This window comes from Somniosus microcephalus, chromosome 2, assembly GCF_052327205.1.
Source record: "Somniosus microcephalus isolate GS21.2 chromosome 2, FLI_Smic_1.0, whole genome shotgun sequence".
Taxonomy (NCBI): domain Eukaryota; kingdom Metazoa; phylum Chordata; class Chondrichthyes; order Squaliformes; family Somniosidae; genus Somniosus; species Somniosus microcephalus.
Window position 1 is genome coordinate 2,177,732 of NC_140988.1, and position 15,124 is coordinate 2,192,855.

General features: G+C 47.2%; 1 protein-coding gene across 1 annotated transcript in view; it reads right to left on the reverse strand.

Moving 5' to 3' along the window:
• The window catches only part of bdh2 (3-hydroxybutyrate dehydrogenase, type 2), a 116,347-nt gene that overhangs the window by 41,500 nt on the left and 59,723 nt on the right, over positions 1 to 15,124 (reverse strand). The window contains 2 exon segments of the mRNA XM_086003334.1: positions 6,421 to 6,450; positions 6,453 to 6,549. Of these exon segments, the coding sequence (XP_085859460.1) occupies positions 6,421 to 6,450; positions 6,453 to 6,549 (127 nt within the window).

The window sequence follows — 15,124 nt, forward strand, 5'->3', positions numbered from 1 at the left end:
TTGGACTCCGTCTATCTTGAGTGTAACCCAGATAGTCTGGTGATCCTCCATTTCTGTTACCTTATGTAGTTTCAGACAACCCAGCTCCTTGCTTCCAGAGTCTGTGTCACTTTTCTGTTCGTCTGAACCACTGTCCATCACCTGGTGTACCTTTTTGTACTTCTCCTGTGGAGATTTCTTACTGTTGGTTTTCTTCCCAGACCTGCAGACTCTTGCTATGTGTCCTGCTTTCCCACACTGTCTGCACACTTGGTCCTTGAACCAACAATCTTTCTGGTCATGTGTTGTTCTGCCGCAGCAATAGCACTTCCCTGTTCCATAGGACATTTCATTGGTGCCATATTCTTGCGGTCTCCATTGTATCTCTGCAGCGCCCCTTGCGGCTGCTTCGTGTGATACTGCCATACTGAAAGCTTTGTCCAGCGTAAGGTCCTTTTCTGATAGAAGCCGTTTCTGGGTTCCTTCACTTTGTAGCCCACACACAAACTTGTCCCTTAACGTATCTGCTAGTCCCGCTCCAAACTGACAGTGTTTCGATAGCTTGCGCAGTTCCGTTAGGTACTCAGCATTGCTTTCGTCTTTGTGTTAGTTCCTGTTATGGAACTTAAATCATTCTGCTATCAGCAGCGGTGTGGGGTTTAAGTGGTCCTGTAGGATTTCTACTATGCTTTCAAAATTCTTGTTTACCGGCTTCTCTGGGGTTATTAGATTTTGCAGTAACCCATAAGTTTTTGCACCCACGGAATTTAACAGAACCAGTGCTTTATTAGCATCTGGCACTTCATTCGCCCTGCAGTACACCTCAATACGTTCCACATATGTCGCCCAATCTTCGACTTCATTGTCGAACGTAGAGATACTGCCACTCTTCGGCATCCTTGGGTGTGAGTTAACTGTCAAAAATGGCGCCTCCCGCACTTCCCCTTCTTCTCCGCTGGCACAAAATGGCGTCTCCCGCGCTTTCCTTCCTTCCCGCGCTCGCCCTTCTTCTCCGCTGCGGCTTCTAAAAATGGCGTCTCCCGTGCTCTTTCTTCTTCTCCGCGGCTCAATGGCGTCTCCCGCGCTCCCCTTTCTTCGCCCCGCGGACCCTGTTCAGCCCGTGAGCCCTGGCTGTGCTCTGCGCGTTCTTCTTTTTATATTTTTCGATGCCGCTCAGTCTAGAACCCGGCTGTTTCTTTACCCTCTCTCTCTCCGGTTTGTTTTCTTTTTCTCGACGCCGCTCGGTGTTCAACCCCCGGCTGCGCCCTGCGCTCTTCACCCTCTGTCTTACCCCGTCGACGCTGCTCGGCTTTCTCTCCGCCGTCGGTCAGCTCCAGCCGCCGCTGCTCGGGAAGGCTGCGCTGGACCTGTCGTCGGTCTCTTGCTGCTTGTCATGGCTGGGGAACCAAGCCCGGCTCTCCACAGCCTCCCCTGCGAAGTTCAATCTCTGCCTGACTGCTGGGCGGCTGCTCGTGGTCGACGCCCGTGTTCCTGGCCTCGACTATTTTTTTTTATGTTGCAGGTAGATTCGAATCGACACTCGTCGCCACTGTTGGATCCGTGGTTCAGTGGATATGCTGTTATTAAATAATCACACGGATGCTGTACATTAACAATAAACAGGTCTTTACTGGAGGAGGGTAGTCTCAAGACTGGGGTACAGAGGCATGCGCAAAGCTTATATACCAGTGTGGTCACTGCCGGTACTACAGTATACAGGAGCTGTAAAAGTAGTTCTGACTTAAAGGCACATACACTACAGGGATCTCATTGAAACTTATAAAATTCTAACAGGACTAGACAGACTAGTTGCAGGCAAGATGTTCCCGATGGCGGGGGAGTCCAGAACCAGGGGTCGCAGTCTAAGGATAAGGGGTAAGCCATTTAGGACTGAGATGAGGAGGAATTTCTTCACCCAGAGAGTGGTGAACCTGTGGAATTCTCTGCCACACAGGGCAGTTGAGGCCAATTCATTAAATATATTCAAGAAGGAGTTAGATATATTTCCTGAGGCTAAAGGGATCAAGGGATATGGGGAGAAAGCAGGGACAGGGTACTGAATTTGGATGATCAGCCATGATCTCATTAAATGGCAGAACAGGCTCGAGGGGCCGAATGGCCGACTCCTGCTCCTATCTTCTATGTTTCTTACTCCTATCAGAAGAATGGACGTTGAAATCGATCAGAGAATCGAGTTTACAGTCCATAGATTTAGTATGTCTGTTCCACAATCGACATTAAAATTGGAACAATTGATGACAAGGATGAAGGAACATTTGATTAAAATTGAATAATAGTAAGAAAGTGCTGGAGAATAATTTAAGGCCTGGAGATGATTTATTAGTATTTGGGGTATAATCACCTTATACACTTGCTGTGCAATGTGCTATGATTTTCCTTGTCTGTATCATGATGTGTAATTATGAAATGAATGAAGTGAATGCTGCTAGAACGGATGGATAAAGATCAGTATATGATGTTAACATATTATATGTCCCTCTCGGTCCCGCTAGGGAGGGGAGCTGTTCGAGACGCTAGTGGGAAAGGTTATATTAAAGAATCCATTTTATGTCAGGACTCCATTTTGTGCCTAAAGAGTTTTTGCAGAATCTGTTGAAATAGGCATAAGAACATAAGAACCAGGAGCAGGAGTAGGCCATTCAGCCTCTCGAGCCTGCTCCGCCATTCAATAAGATCATGGATGATCTTCAACCTCAACTCCACTTTCCTGCCCGATCCCCATATCCCTTGATTCCCCTAGAGTCCAAAACTCTATTGACCTCTGCCTTGAATATACTCAATGACTGAGCATCCACAGACCTTTGGGGTAGAGAATGCCAAAGACTCACAACCCTCTGAGTGAAGAAATTCCTCCTCATCTCAGTCTTAAATGGCTGACCCCTTATCCTGAGTCTATGCCCCCCTAGTTCTAGACTCTCCAGCCAGGGGAAACAGCCTCTCAGCATCTACCCTGTCAATCCCCCTTTTACAATATCTGTAAAATGTCAATGGTACAACAACAACAACTTGTAGTTATACAGCGCCTTTAATGTAGTAAAATGTCCCAAGGCGCTTCACAGGAGTATTAAAAGACAAAAAATTTGACACCGAGCCACATAAGGAGAAATTAGGGCAGGTGACCAAAGGCTTGGTCCAAGAGGTAGGCTTTAAGGAGCGTCCTAAAGGAGGAGAGAGAGGTAGCGAGGTGGCGAGGTTTCGTCAGGAAATTCCAGAGCTTAGAGCCCAGGCAACAGAAGGCACTGCCACCAATGGTTGAGCGATTATAATCAGGGGTGCTCAAGAGGGCAGAATTAGAGGAAAGCAGATATCTCGGGGGGCAGGTGGGGGTGAAGGAGATTACAGAGAATGGGAGGGCCGAGGACATGGAGGGATTTGAAAACGAGGATGAGAATTTTGAAATCGAGGCATTGCTTAACCGGGAGCCAATGTTGGTCAGCGAGCACAGGGGAGATGGGCGAACGGGACTTGGTACAAGTTAGGGCACGGGCAGCCGATATTTGGATGACCTTAAGTTTACGTAGGGTAAAATGTGGGAGGCTAGCCAGGAGTGCGTTGGAATAGTTAAGTCTAGAGGTAGCAAAGGCATGGATGAGGGTAAGCTTGGACTGCCAAGGTCCCATCTAAGGTTGGTGCTATTGCCGTCAGGTAAGACAGTTTTCTGATTCTTTGTGTAGTTTTGATCTTCTGGTAGAGAAATCCATCTGTTTGATGACTATATGTTTACTTTTTCTGTATATGTAAGAAAAGACACCTTCTGTTATGTTCTGAGGCTTAAAGTGAAACTTTCACCCACTGATACTACACAGGGACAACAACTCTGCGGAATGAGTCTATGGGCTAGATTTTCAGTATAGACAGTTTTGGGTAGCGCCCCGTTGCCGGAAATTCAGTGGCTTCGCCCTAAGAGGCGTTCCACTACTATCTTTAGGCGCTAAGCCGGCGGTGCAGAGCGCAACACCCGAGCTCGGGCGCAGCGCACGGCAGGCACTCTGGTGCCAGTGAGCTCTTAAAGGGGAAAGGAGGAGGAGGAGGAGGAGGAGGAGGAGGAGGAGGAGGAGGAAAACATAAATACACCGTTCACAACAACACACTGGATCCTTCCACACAACACATGCAGACTGCCGTTTATAGTGCAGGAGGAGTGCCCTTTAATTTGCGCTCCCCAGGGTGTGTTGCATTCCATTTTACAAACGCTCTGGACGCCAGCCGCACAATGGGGCGGTCCGACTGAAGTTTGGATTCGGGGCGGCCAAAGGGCGTTGCACGAGGATGTGACGTCATTTTCTGCGCGCGCATCCGGGCGGCCGCTAAATTTTGTGCCGGCGCTAACGGGCAACTTAATTTGGGGCGGGGCGCAAACTGCACTGCGCCCGGGCGCTACACGCATAGCGCCCGAAAATCACTCCTCTTAAGGCGCTAACTGCTGGCGCAAGCAACTGAAAATCTAGCCCATAGAGTCATAACGGCACAGAAGGAGGCCATTCGGCCCATCGAGTCCATGCCGGCTCTCTGTCAACAATCCAGTCAGTCCCATTCCCCGCTCTATCCCCATAGCCCTGCAAGCTTATTTCCCTCAAGTGCCTATCCAATTTCCTTTTGAAATCATTGATCGTCTCCGCTTCCACCACCCTCATCGGCAGCGAGTTCCAGGTCATCACCACTCGTTGCGTAAAAAAGTTAGTGGGGAAAATGCTAGAGTCCATTATAAAAGATGTAACAGCAGAGCACTTAGAAAACAGTGACAGGATTGGACAAAGTCAACATGGATTTACAAAAGGTAAATCGTGCTTGACTAATCTACTGGAATTTTTTGAGGATATAACTGTTAAGTCTGTGTGTCCCAGTTATGCTTATTTTAAATCACTGGACACAGACCACAAGAATAACTTTAACAGGTCTTTACTATTCGGAGGTCAGGGCTGAACTGCCCAGTAAATCACTACACAACGCTTATATACCGGTGTGGTCACCACCGGTACTACAGTATACAGCAGCCAAGAGAAAGTAGTACATCTCTTAAGGTAGTTCTCTTAAGGTGGAACAGGTTACATACACCACAATAACTGGTAGAATAGATAAGGGAGAACCAGTGGATGTGGTGTATTTGGACTTTCAGAAGGCTTTCGATAAGGTCCCGCATAAGAGATTAGCGTGTAAAGTTAAGGCACATGGGATTGGGGGCAAGGTATTGACTTGGATAGAGAACTGGTTGGCAGACAGAAAGCAGAGTTGGAATAAACGGGTCTTTTTCCAAGTGGCAGGCAGTGACTAGTGGGGCACCGCAGGGATCAGTCCTAGGACCCCAGCTATTCACAATATATATTAATGACCTAGGCGAGGGAACTAGATGTAATAACTCCAAGTTTGCGGACAACACAAAGCTGGGTGGGCGTGTGTGCTGTGAGGAGGATGCAGAGAAGCTCCAGTATGATTTGGACAGGTTGGGTGATTGGGCAGATACATGGCAGATGCAATATAACGTGGATAAATGCGAGGTTATCCACTTTGGTGGCAAAAACAGGAAGGCAGATTATTATCTGAACGGCAATAGATTGGGAGAAGGGGAAGTGCAACGAGACCTGGGTGTCCTTGTGCACCAGTCGCTGAAGGTAAGCATGCAGGTGCAGCAGGCGGTTAAGAAGGCAAATGGTATGTTGACCTTCGTAGCGAGAGGGTTGGAGTACTGGAAATAGGATGTCTTGCTGCAGTTGTACAGGGCCTTGGTGAGACCACACCTTGAGTATTGTGTGCAGTTTTGGTTGCCTTATCTGAGGAAGGATGTTCTTGCCATGGAGGAAGTGCAGTGAAGATTCACCAGACTGATACCTGGGATAGCAGGAATGACGTACGAGGAGAGATTGGGTCGATTGGGCTTATATTCGCTAGAGTTTAGAAGAATGAGAGGGGATCTCATCGAAACTTATAAAATTCTAACAGGACTAGACAGACTAGATGCAGGAAGGATGTTCCCGATGGCGGGGAGTCTAGAACGAGGGGTCACAGTCTCAGGATATGGGGTAGGACATTTAGGACTGAGATGAGGAGAAATTTCTTCATTCAGAGGGTGGTGAACCTGTGGAATTCTCTACCACAGAAAGCTGTGGAGGCCAAGTCACTGAATATATTTAAGAAGGAGATAGGTCGATTTCTAGACACAAAAGGCATCGAGGGGTATGGGGCGTGAGCGGGAATATGGTATTGAGATAGAGGATCAGCCATGATCATATTGAATGGCGGAGCAGGCTCGAAGGGCCAAATGGCCTACTCCTGCTCCTATTTTCCTATGCTTCTAATACAGGTATATCCTGATAGCCGGGCTCTTTATATTAATGAATGTGCAAACAACTGAACCATATCTCTATGTGTTGTCAATGGTGGAATAGTAAGGTCTGCCATTCACTGGGTTCCAGAGGGGCTTACCTTGGGTAAAAAGATTCTGATCATCAAATACTAACTCTATGACTCTATGACATGCTCCGGACATTAAGGTTCATGGTAAATTCCCAGTCTTTGTCTTCACAATCCAGAATTGTGCCATGATGGACGAATCTAGGGCAGTAAATAATACAAAATGGAAGGGAGTAAACACAAAACTGTTTTCAGTTGGTCTACAGTGACAAAAGACCAATCAGACACAGCAAGGAATGAACAGCGATACCACCCTTCACTAACAAGTCCTTGCAAAATAAACAGCCTGGTCCTACATGACCAAAATATCCATGAATAATTAAGTGCGATATAAGTGCCCATTCTCGACCTCTACCCTCTTCCAATTCTCGCCTCTTGCGCATCCCTGATTTCCACCATTAGCGGCCATGTCTTCAGCTGCTGAGGCCCTAAGCTCTGGAATTCCCTCCCTAAACCTCTCCACCTCTCTTCCTTTAAGACGCTCCTTAAAACATACCTCTTTGGCCAAGCTTTTGGTCATCTGCCCTAATTTGACTTTATGTGGCTCGGTGTCACAAGGTGTGAAGCACCTTGGGGCGTTTTACTACGTTAAAGGCGCTATATAAATACAAGTTGTTGTTGTTGTTGTTTATCACTAAGAAACAAAAGTGTTCAAAGAAAATGAAAAGAAAAACGATTAAATTTTGATGCCCCGATGATTTTTCTCGCAGCAGTGTCCTGGAGATTAATCTTTAATTCCTTAACCTGGAGAGTTGGCAACCCTAGGGACTGTCCAACAGCGAATAAAATGAATGAAATCTCCCCCCAGCAATTATCCTTGCCCAAACAAACCATTAAATGCAACTCTTATCCGTTTGGAACCACCTATTCCTAAATAGGTTACTTGTTTTTATTTTGCCTTTTGAAACAGTCACAAACGTCGAATTAGCAAGTTCAGTGGGTAGCACTTTCGTTCCTGAGTCAGAAGTCCCACTCCAGAGACGTGAGCACATAATCCAGGCTGACACACGAGGGCAGTACTGAGGGAGCGCCGCACTGTCGGAGGGGCAGTACTGAGGGAGCGCCGCACTGTCAGAGGGGCAGTACTGAGGGAGTGCTGCACTGTCAGAGGGGCAGTACTGAGGGAGCGCCGCACTGTCGGAGGAGCAGTACTGAGGGCGCGCCGCACTGTCGGAGGGGCAGTACTGAGGGAGCGCTGCACTGTCGGAGGGGCAGTACTGAGGGAGCGCCGCACTGTCGGAGGGGCAGTACTGAGGGAGCGCCGCACTGTCGGAGGGGCAGTACTGAGGGAGCGCCGCACTGTCAGAGGGGCAGTACTGAGGGAGCACCGCACTGTCAGAGGGGCAGTACTGAGGGAGAGTTGCACTGTCGAAGGGGCAGTAATGAGGGAGCGCTGCACTGTCGGAGGGGCAGTACTGAGGGAGCGCCGCACTGTCGGAGGGGCAGTACTGATAGAGTGCCGCACTGTTGGAGGGGCAGTACTGAGGGAGCGCTGCACTGTCGGAGGGGCAGTGCTGTGGGAGTGCCGCACTGTCGGAGGGGCAGTACTGAGGGAGCGCTGCACTGTCGGAGGGGCAGTACTGAGGGAGCGCTGCACTGTCGGAGGGGCAGTACTGAGGGAGCACCGCACTGTCGAAGGGGCAGTACTGAGGTGGTGCTGCACTGTCGAAGGGGCAGTACTGAGGGAGCGCGGCACTGTCGGAGGGGCAGTACTGAGGGAGCGCCGCACTGTCGGAGGGGCAGTAATGAGGGAGCGCTGCACTGTCAGAGGGGCAGTACTGATAGAGCGCCGCACTGTTGGAGGGGCAGTACTGAGGGAGCGCCGCACAGTCGGAGGGGCAGTACTGAGGGAGCGCCGCACTGTCGGAGGGGTAGTACTGAGGGAGCGCTGCACTGTCGGAGGGGCAGTGCTGTGGGAGCGCTGCACTGTCGGAGGGGCAGTACTGAGGTAGAGCTGCACTGTCGGAGGTGCCGTCTTTTGGATGAGACGTTAAACTGAGGACCCATCTGCCCTCTAAGGTGGATGTAAAAGATTCCATGGCACTATTTCAAAGAAGAGCAGGGGGTTTCTGGGGCCAATATTTATCCCTCAACCGACATCACTAAAACAGATTATCTGGTCATTATCACGTTGTAGTTTGTGGGAGCTTGCTGTGCGCAAATTGGCTGCCACATTTCCTACATTTCAAAAAGTACTTCATTGGCTGTAAAGCGCTTTGGGACGTCCTGAGGTGGTGAAAGGCGCTACAGAAATGCAAGTCTTTCTGTTTTCAGTGGACTGGGACATATGCCAAGAATTAAGATTTAAAAAAAAACTTTCAGCTTTTTGTTTTACTTTTGCGCAGGAAGCAACAGATAGCTCTACAAACTATAAATACTCCCTGTCCAGCTGCCAGCTCACAATATATTGAGCTACTCCAGAGAATGATGCTATTGGCCTGTAATTACAGAGCAGGAAGTGTTGCTATACAAATTCTTCCAAACAGGAGCGACAATGAGCTGATCTTTGCAGAGTGCTGGATAATCGCCAGAGACCAGGCTGGGAGCTGGAGATCCGTGAGAAATTGCTCTTTCTGTGGTTAACATGAAGCGCTCAGGTAGGGAGCAGATAGGCTGGGATGGTTGGTCTGGTCCTCCAGCCCCGCTTGTCTCCTCAATGACCGAGTGTCCCCATTCTGCATTCAAACTGGGTGATGCTCAGCATTATCGGGAACAGTAACATCGTGGTAATGTTACTGGACTAGTAATCCAGAGGCCTGGACTAATGATCCAGAGACGTGAGTTCAAATCCCACCATGGCAGCTGGGGAATTTAAATTCAGTTAATTAAATAAATCTGGAATAAAAAGCTAGCATCAGTAATGGTGACCATGAAACTATCGGATTGTTGTAAAAACCCATCTGGTTCACTAATGTCCTTTAGGGAAGGAGATCTGCCGTCCTTACCTGGTCTGACTCCAGACCCACAGCAATGCGGTTGACTCTTAACTGCACTCAGTTGTAACAAAGAGCTACGACACACAATAATAAGAATGAAACCGGACAGACCATCCGGCATCGACCTCGGCACCCAGCCCAGTCGACCCTGCAAAGTCTTCCTCACCAACATCTGGGGAGTTGTCCCACAGACTAGTCAAGCAACAGCCTGACAGAGTCATACCTTTCAGCCAATGTCCCAAACTCCTCCATCACCATCCTTGTCCTGTCGCACCGGCAGGGGTGGCGACACAGTGGTATACAGTCAGGAAGGAGTGGCCCTGGGAGTCCTCAACATTGACTCTGGACCCCATGAAATCAGGTCAAGCATGGGCAAGGAAACCTCCTGCTGGTTACCACCTACCACCCTCCCTCAGCTGATGAATCAGTACACCGCCATGTTGAACACCACTTGGAAGAAGCACTGAGAGTAGCAAGGGCTGAGAGTGTAGTCTGGGTGGGGGACTTCAATGTCCATCACCAAGAGTGGCTCGGTAGCACCACTACTGACTGAGCTGGCTGAAGGACATAGCTGTCAGTCTGGGCCTGCAACAGGTGGTGAGAGAAACAACACGAGGGGAAAAACCTACTTGACCTCGTCCTCACCAATCTACCTGTCGCAGATGCATCTGTCCATGACAGTCATTGTGGAGATGTAGTCCTGTCTTCGGACTGAGGACACCCTCCATTGTGTTGTGTGGCACTACCACCGTGCTAAATGGGTTGGATTCAGAACACATCTAGCAGCTCAAAACTGGGCAACCATGAGGCGCTGTGGGCCATCAGCAGCACCAGAATTGTATTCCACCACAATCTGTAACCTCATAGCCCGGCATGTCCCTCCCTCTTCCATTATCATCAAGCCAGGGGACCAACCCTGGTTCAATAAGGAGTGTAGAAGATCATGCCAGGAGCAGCACCAGGCGTACCTAAAAATGAGGTGCCGACCTGAGGAAGCTTCAACACAGGACTACATGCATGCTAAAAAGCGGAAGCAGCATGCTATACACAGAGCTAAGCAATCCCACAATCAACGGATCAGATCAAAGCTCTGCAGTCCTGCCACATCCAGTCGTGAATGGTGGTGGACCATTAAACAACTAACGGGAGGAGGAGGCTCCATGAATATCCCCATCCTCAGTGATGGTGCAGCCCAGCACGTGAGTGCAAAAGACAAGGCTGAAGCGCTTGCAACCATCTTCAGCCAGAAGTGCCGAGTAGATGATCCATATCAGCCTACTCCTGAGGTCCCCACCATCACAGAAGCCAGACTTCAGTCAATTCAATTCATGCCACGTGATATCAAGAAACAGCTGAGCACATTGGATGCAGCAAAGGCTATGGGCCCCGACAACATCCCGGCTATCGCGCTGAAGACTTGAGCTCCAGAACTAGCCGCTCCTCTAACCAAGCTGTTCCAGTACAGCTACAACACTGGCATCTATCCGACAATGTGGAAAACTGCCCAGGTATGCTCTGTCCACAAAAAGCAGGACAAATCCAATCCGTACAATTACCGCCCCATCAGTCTACTCTCAAACATCAGCAAAGTGATGGAAAGTGTCATCAACAGTGCTATCAAATGGCACTTACTGACCAATAACCTGCACACTGATGCCAAGTTTGGGTTCCGCCAAGACCACTCGGCTCCCGACCTCATTACAGCCTTGGTCCAAACATGGACAAAGGAGATGAATTACAGAGGTGAGGTGAGAGTGACTGCCCTTGACATCAAGGCAGCACTTGACCAAGTGTGGCATCAAGGAGCCCCAGTAAAACTGAAGTCAATGGGAATCGGGGGGAAAACTCTCCACTAGCACAAAGGAAGATGGTTGTTGTGGTTGAAGGTCAATCATCACAGCCCTAGGACATCGCTGCAGGAGTTCCTCAAGGCAGTGTCCTAGGCCCAACCATCTTCAGCTGCTTCATCAATGACCTTCCCACCAACATAAGGTCAGAAATGGGGATGTTCACTGATGACTGCACAGTGTCAGTGCCATTCACAACTCCTCAGGTAATGAAGCAGTCCATGCCCGCATGCAACAAGACTTGGACGACGTTCAGGCTTGAGCTGTTAAGTGGCAGGTAACATTTGCACCACACAAGTGCCAGGCAATGACTATCTCCAACAAGCGAGAGTCTAACCACCTCCCCTTAACATTCAATGGCACTATCATCGCCGAATCCCCCACCATCAACATGGTGGGGAAGACGATTGACCAGGAACTTAACTGGACCAGCCACATAAATACTGTGGCAACAAGAGCAGGTCAGAGGCAAGGTATTCTGTTGTGAGTGTCTCACCTCCTGACTCCACCATCAACAAGGCACAAGTAAGGACTGTGATGGAATACTTTCCACTTGTCTGGATGAGTGCAGCTCCAACAACACTCAAGAAGCTCAACACCACCCAGGACAAAGCAGCCCGCTTGATTGGCATCCCATCCACCACCTTAAACATTCACTCCCTCAACCACCAGCGTACCGTGGCTGCAGTGTGTACCATCTACAAGATGCACTGCAGCAACTCGCCAAGGCTTCTTCAGCAGCACCTCCCAAACCCGCAAACTCTTCCACCTAGAAGGACAAGGGCAGCAGGCGCATGGGAACACCGCCACCTCCAAGTTCCCCTCCAAGTCACACACCATCTTGAACTGGAAATATATCGCCGATCCTTCATCGTCGCTGGGTCAAAATCCTGGAACTCCCTACCTAACAGCACTGTGGGAGTACCTTCACCACATGGACTGCAGAGGTTCAAGAAGGCAGCTCACCACCACCTTCTTAAGGGCAATTAGGGATGGACAATAAATGTGGGGATACGCTGAGCAGAAATTTAAAAGGTCAAACAAAAATGAGAAGGCAAAAGTGAAGGGTAGCGATAAGGGTAATGATAACCAGAGTGTGACAGGCAGGGACAGAGCGTATACACATAAGAGTGCATCAGAAAGAGGGGTCAGAGTAGGGAAAATGTTAAAAAGACAAAATTAAAAGCTCTGTATCTGAACGCATGCAGCATTCATAATAAGATAGATGCGTTGACAGCACAAATGGGTATGATCTGATAGCCATTACAGAGATGTGGTTGCAAGGTGATCAAGGCTGGGAACTGAATATTCAGGGTTATTTGCCATTTCGTAAGGATAGGCAGAAAGGAAAAGGAGGTGGTGTAGCTCTGTTAATAAGGGATGAGATCAGTGCAGTAATGAGAAATGATATTGACCTTGAAGATCAAGACGTAGAATCAGTTTGGGTGGAAATAAGAAATAATAAGGGTAAGAAGTCACTGGTGGGAGTGGTCTACAGGCCCCCAAACAGTAGCCACACTGTAGGACAGAATAGAAATCAAGAAATAATAGAGACTTGTAAGAAAGGTACAGCTATAATCATGGGAGATTTTAATCTTCATATTGATTAGACAAAGCAAATTGGCAAAGGTAGACTTGAGGAAGAGTTCTTAGAGTGTATACGGGATGGTTTCTTGGAACAATAAGTTGTGGAGCCAACCAGGGAGAAGGTTATTTTAGATCTGGTAATGTGTAACGAGGCTGGATTAATTAATGATCTCAAAGTGAAAGATCCTCTTGGGAAGAGTGATCATAGCATGGTAGAATTTCAAATTCAATTTGAGGGTGAGAAAGCTAGGTCTCAAATTAGTGTCATGAACTTAAACAAAGGTAATTTCAAAGGTATGAAGGCAGACTTGGTTAAAGTGGACTAGGAAAATATATTACAGGGTAAGACTGTAGAAAAGCAGTGGCAAACATTTAAGGAGATATTTCATAACTCTCAGCAAAGATATATTCCAGTGAGAAAGAAAGGCTCTGAGAGAAGGATGAACCATCCGTGGCTAACTAAGGAAGTAAAGGATGGTATCAAATTGAAAACAAAAGCATACAATGTTGCGAAGAATAGTGGAAGGCCAGAGGATTGGGAAATTTTTAAAAACCAGCAAAGGACGACTAAAAAAATGATAGAGAGAAGATAGCTTATGAGAGTAAGCTAGCAAGAAATATAAAAACAGACAGTAAGAGCTTCTACAGGTACATAAAAAGGAAGAGAGTAGCTAAAGTAAACGTTGGTCCCCTAGAGGATGAGTCTGGGGAATTATCAATGGGAAACGGGGAATTGGCGGAGACTTTGAACAAATATTTTGTATCGGTCGTCACGGTAGAAGACACTAAAAGCATCCCAATAATGGACAATCAAGGGGCTATTGGGATGCGGGGGGGGGACTTAAAACAATCACTATCACTAGAGAGAAAGTACTAGGCAAACTAATGGGACTAAAGGTGGACAAGTCCCCTGGACCCGATGGCCTGCATCCTAGAGTCTTAAAAGAGGTGGCTGCAGAGATAGTGGATGCATTGGTTGTTGTGATGGAATAAGCCATATTCCAAGAGATACACCATAATATGAACAGATTTCTGACATTATTAATACATGATATACTGGGTTTAAAAATCTAAAGCCTCGGCGACACAAGCTGTGTCAAAACAGGCTTCTGAGATGGGATGGTTTGATAACACAAGGTGTAAAAACCACACTAGCTTTGAAATGGGAATTGATTATTAATGTTAATACAATGGCCCTATTGAAATAGCAGTTTGGCGCTTCCAAAAGGTCTGGAGTTTGGGCGAAACACAATGGAATGACCCAAGTAAGATGTTATAAACTAACACGTTGAACAGAAACAGAATATTAAAAGAGGTATTGCCTTTGAAAAGATGACATCAAGTAAAAGAAACACCTGTTGGTCAAATAGCTTTTATGTTAAACTTGGAAGACAGGAAACATAAGATTAAATATGCAACCAATTGAGATAGCTAGAAATGCATGAAACACCCTGGTTAAAGTAGTTTTAATTTACATGTAGTAAATTTGATACCTGCAGAACATTTTGAAGATATGACTTCAATAGATGCACCAAGCAATTACACTGTTTTTGTATTGAACTTGGAACACCACGGAGTCACAACGTCTGTGGTTATAACCAGTTAAGCCAATATTAAGAATTGAATGAAAGTCTTCGATAAGAATGGCATCAAATAAAGACTACTGACATAGTGTTTTATGATAAGTTTTTGGAACACCTAAAGGTAGACACATAATTATGCATGCAGCAGCTAAATTGACAATAAGATCAGTAAGAATTCAACAGAGAGAATGAATAAGATAATTAGCTTACATCAGCAGAAAACTTCAAAGAATAAACCACTAAAAAAGAGTATAAAAGATAGGATTTTCAAATGGGAAAACAGAAGTCGCTGGAAACGGGGAAACGGGCAAGCGATTCTCGGCTTCAGAACCACTCTGTAAGCCTACAACTCTGAGTCTCGGGTAATCAAGGTATTTGATTTTGGTGGATATTCTGGATTAAGAATAAGTAGAAGTGTGGAAATGTAACGAAGTTAAGATTTGAGAATAAGGGTCTCTGATAAGAAATGTAAGCTATTTGTATTTTGAATTGTTAATGTTGCGGCTGACTCAACAGCTGTTAAATGAATGTCGGCTCTTAAATAAATCTATATATTTTTAGAATTGTCTCACAGAGTATTTCTGTATCAATCTCGCGAACCCAATTTCTGTACACTCTTTTGTAAGGAGTTGCAGAATTCTGGGGGGGCATTCCGGACCCTCATAATATCCGGAAGGTTATAGTCTAGTTAAACTTATTAAAAGTGCTATCCGGAGGACGGTAACATCTTCATAACGTTCCTTTCCTTTAGGGAGAGATAGTC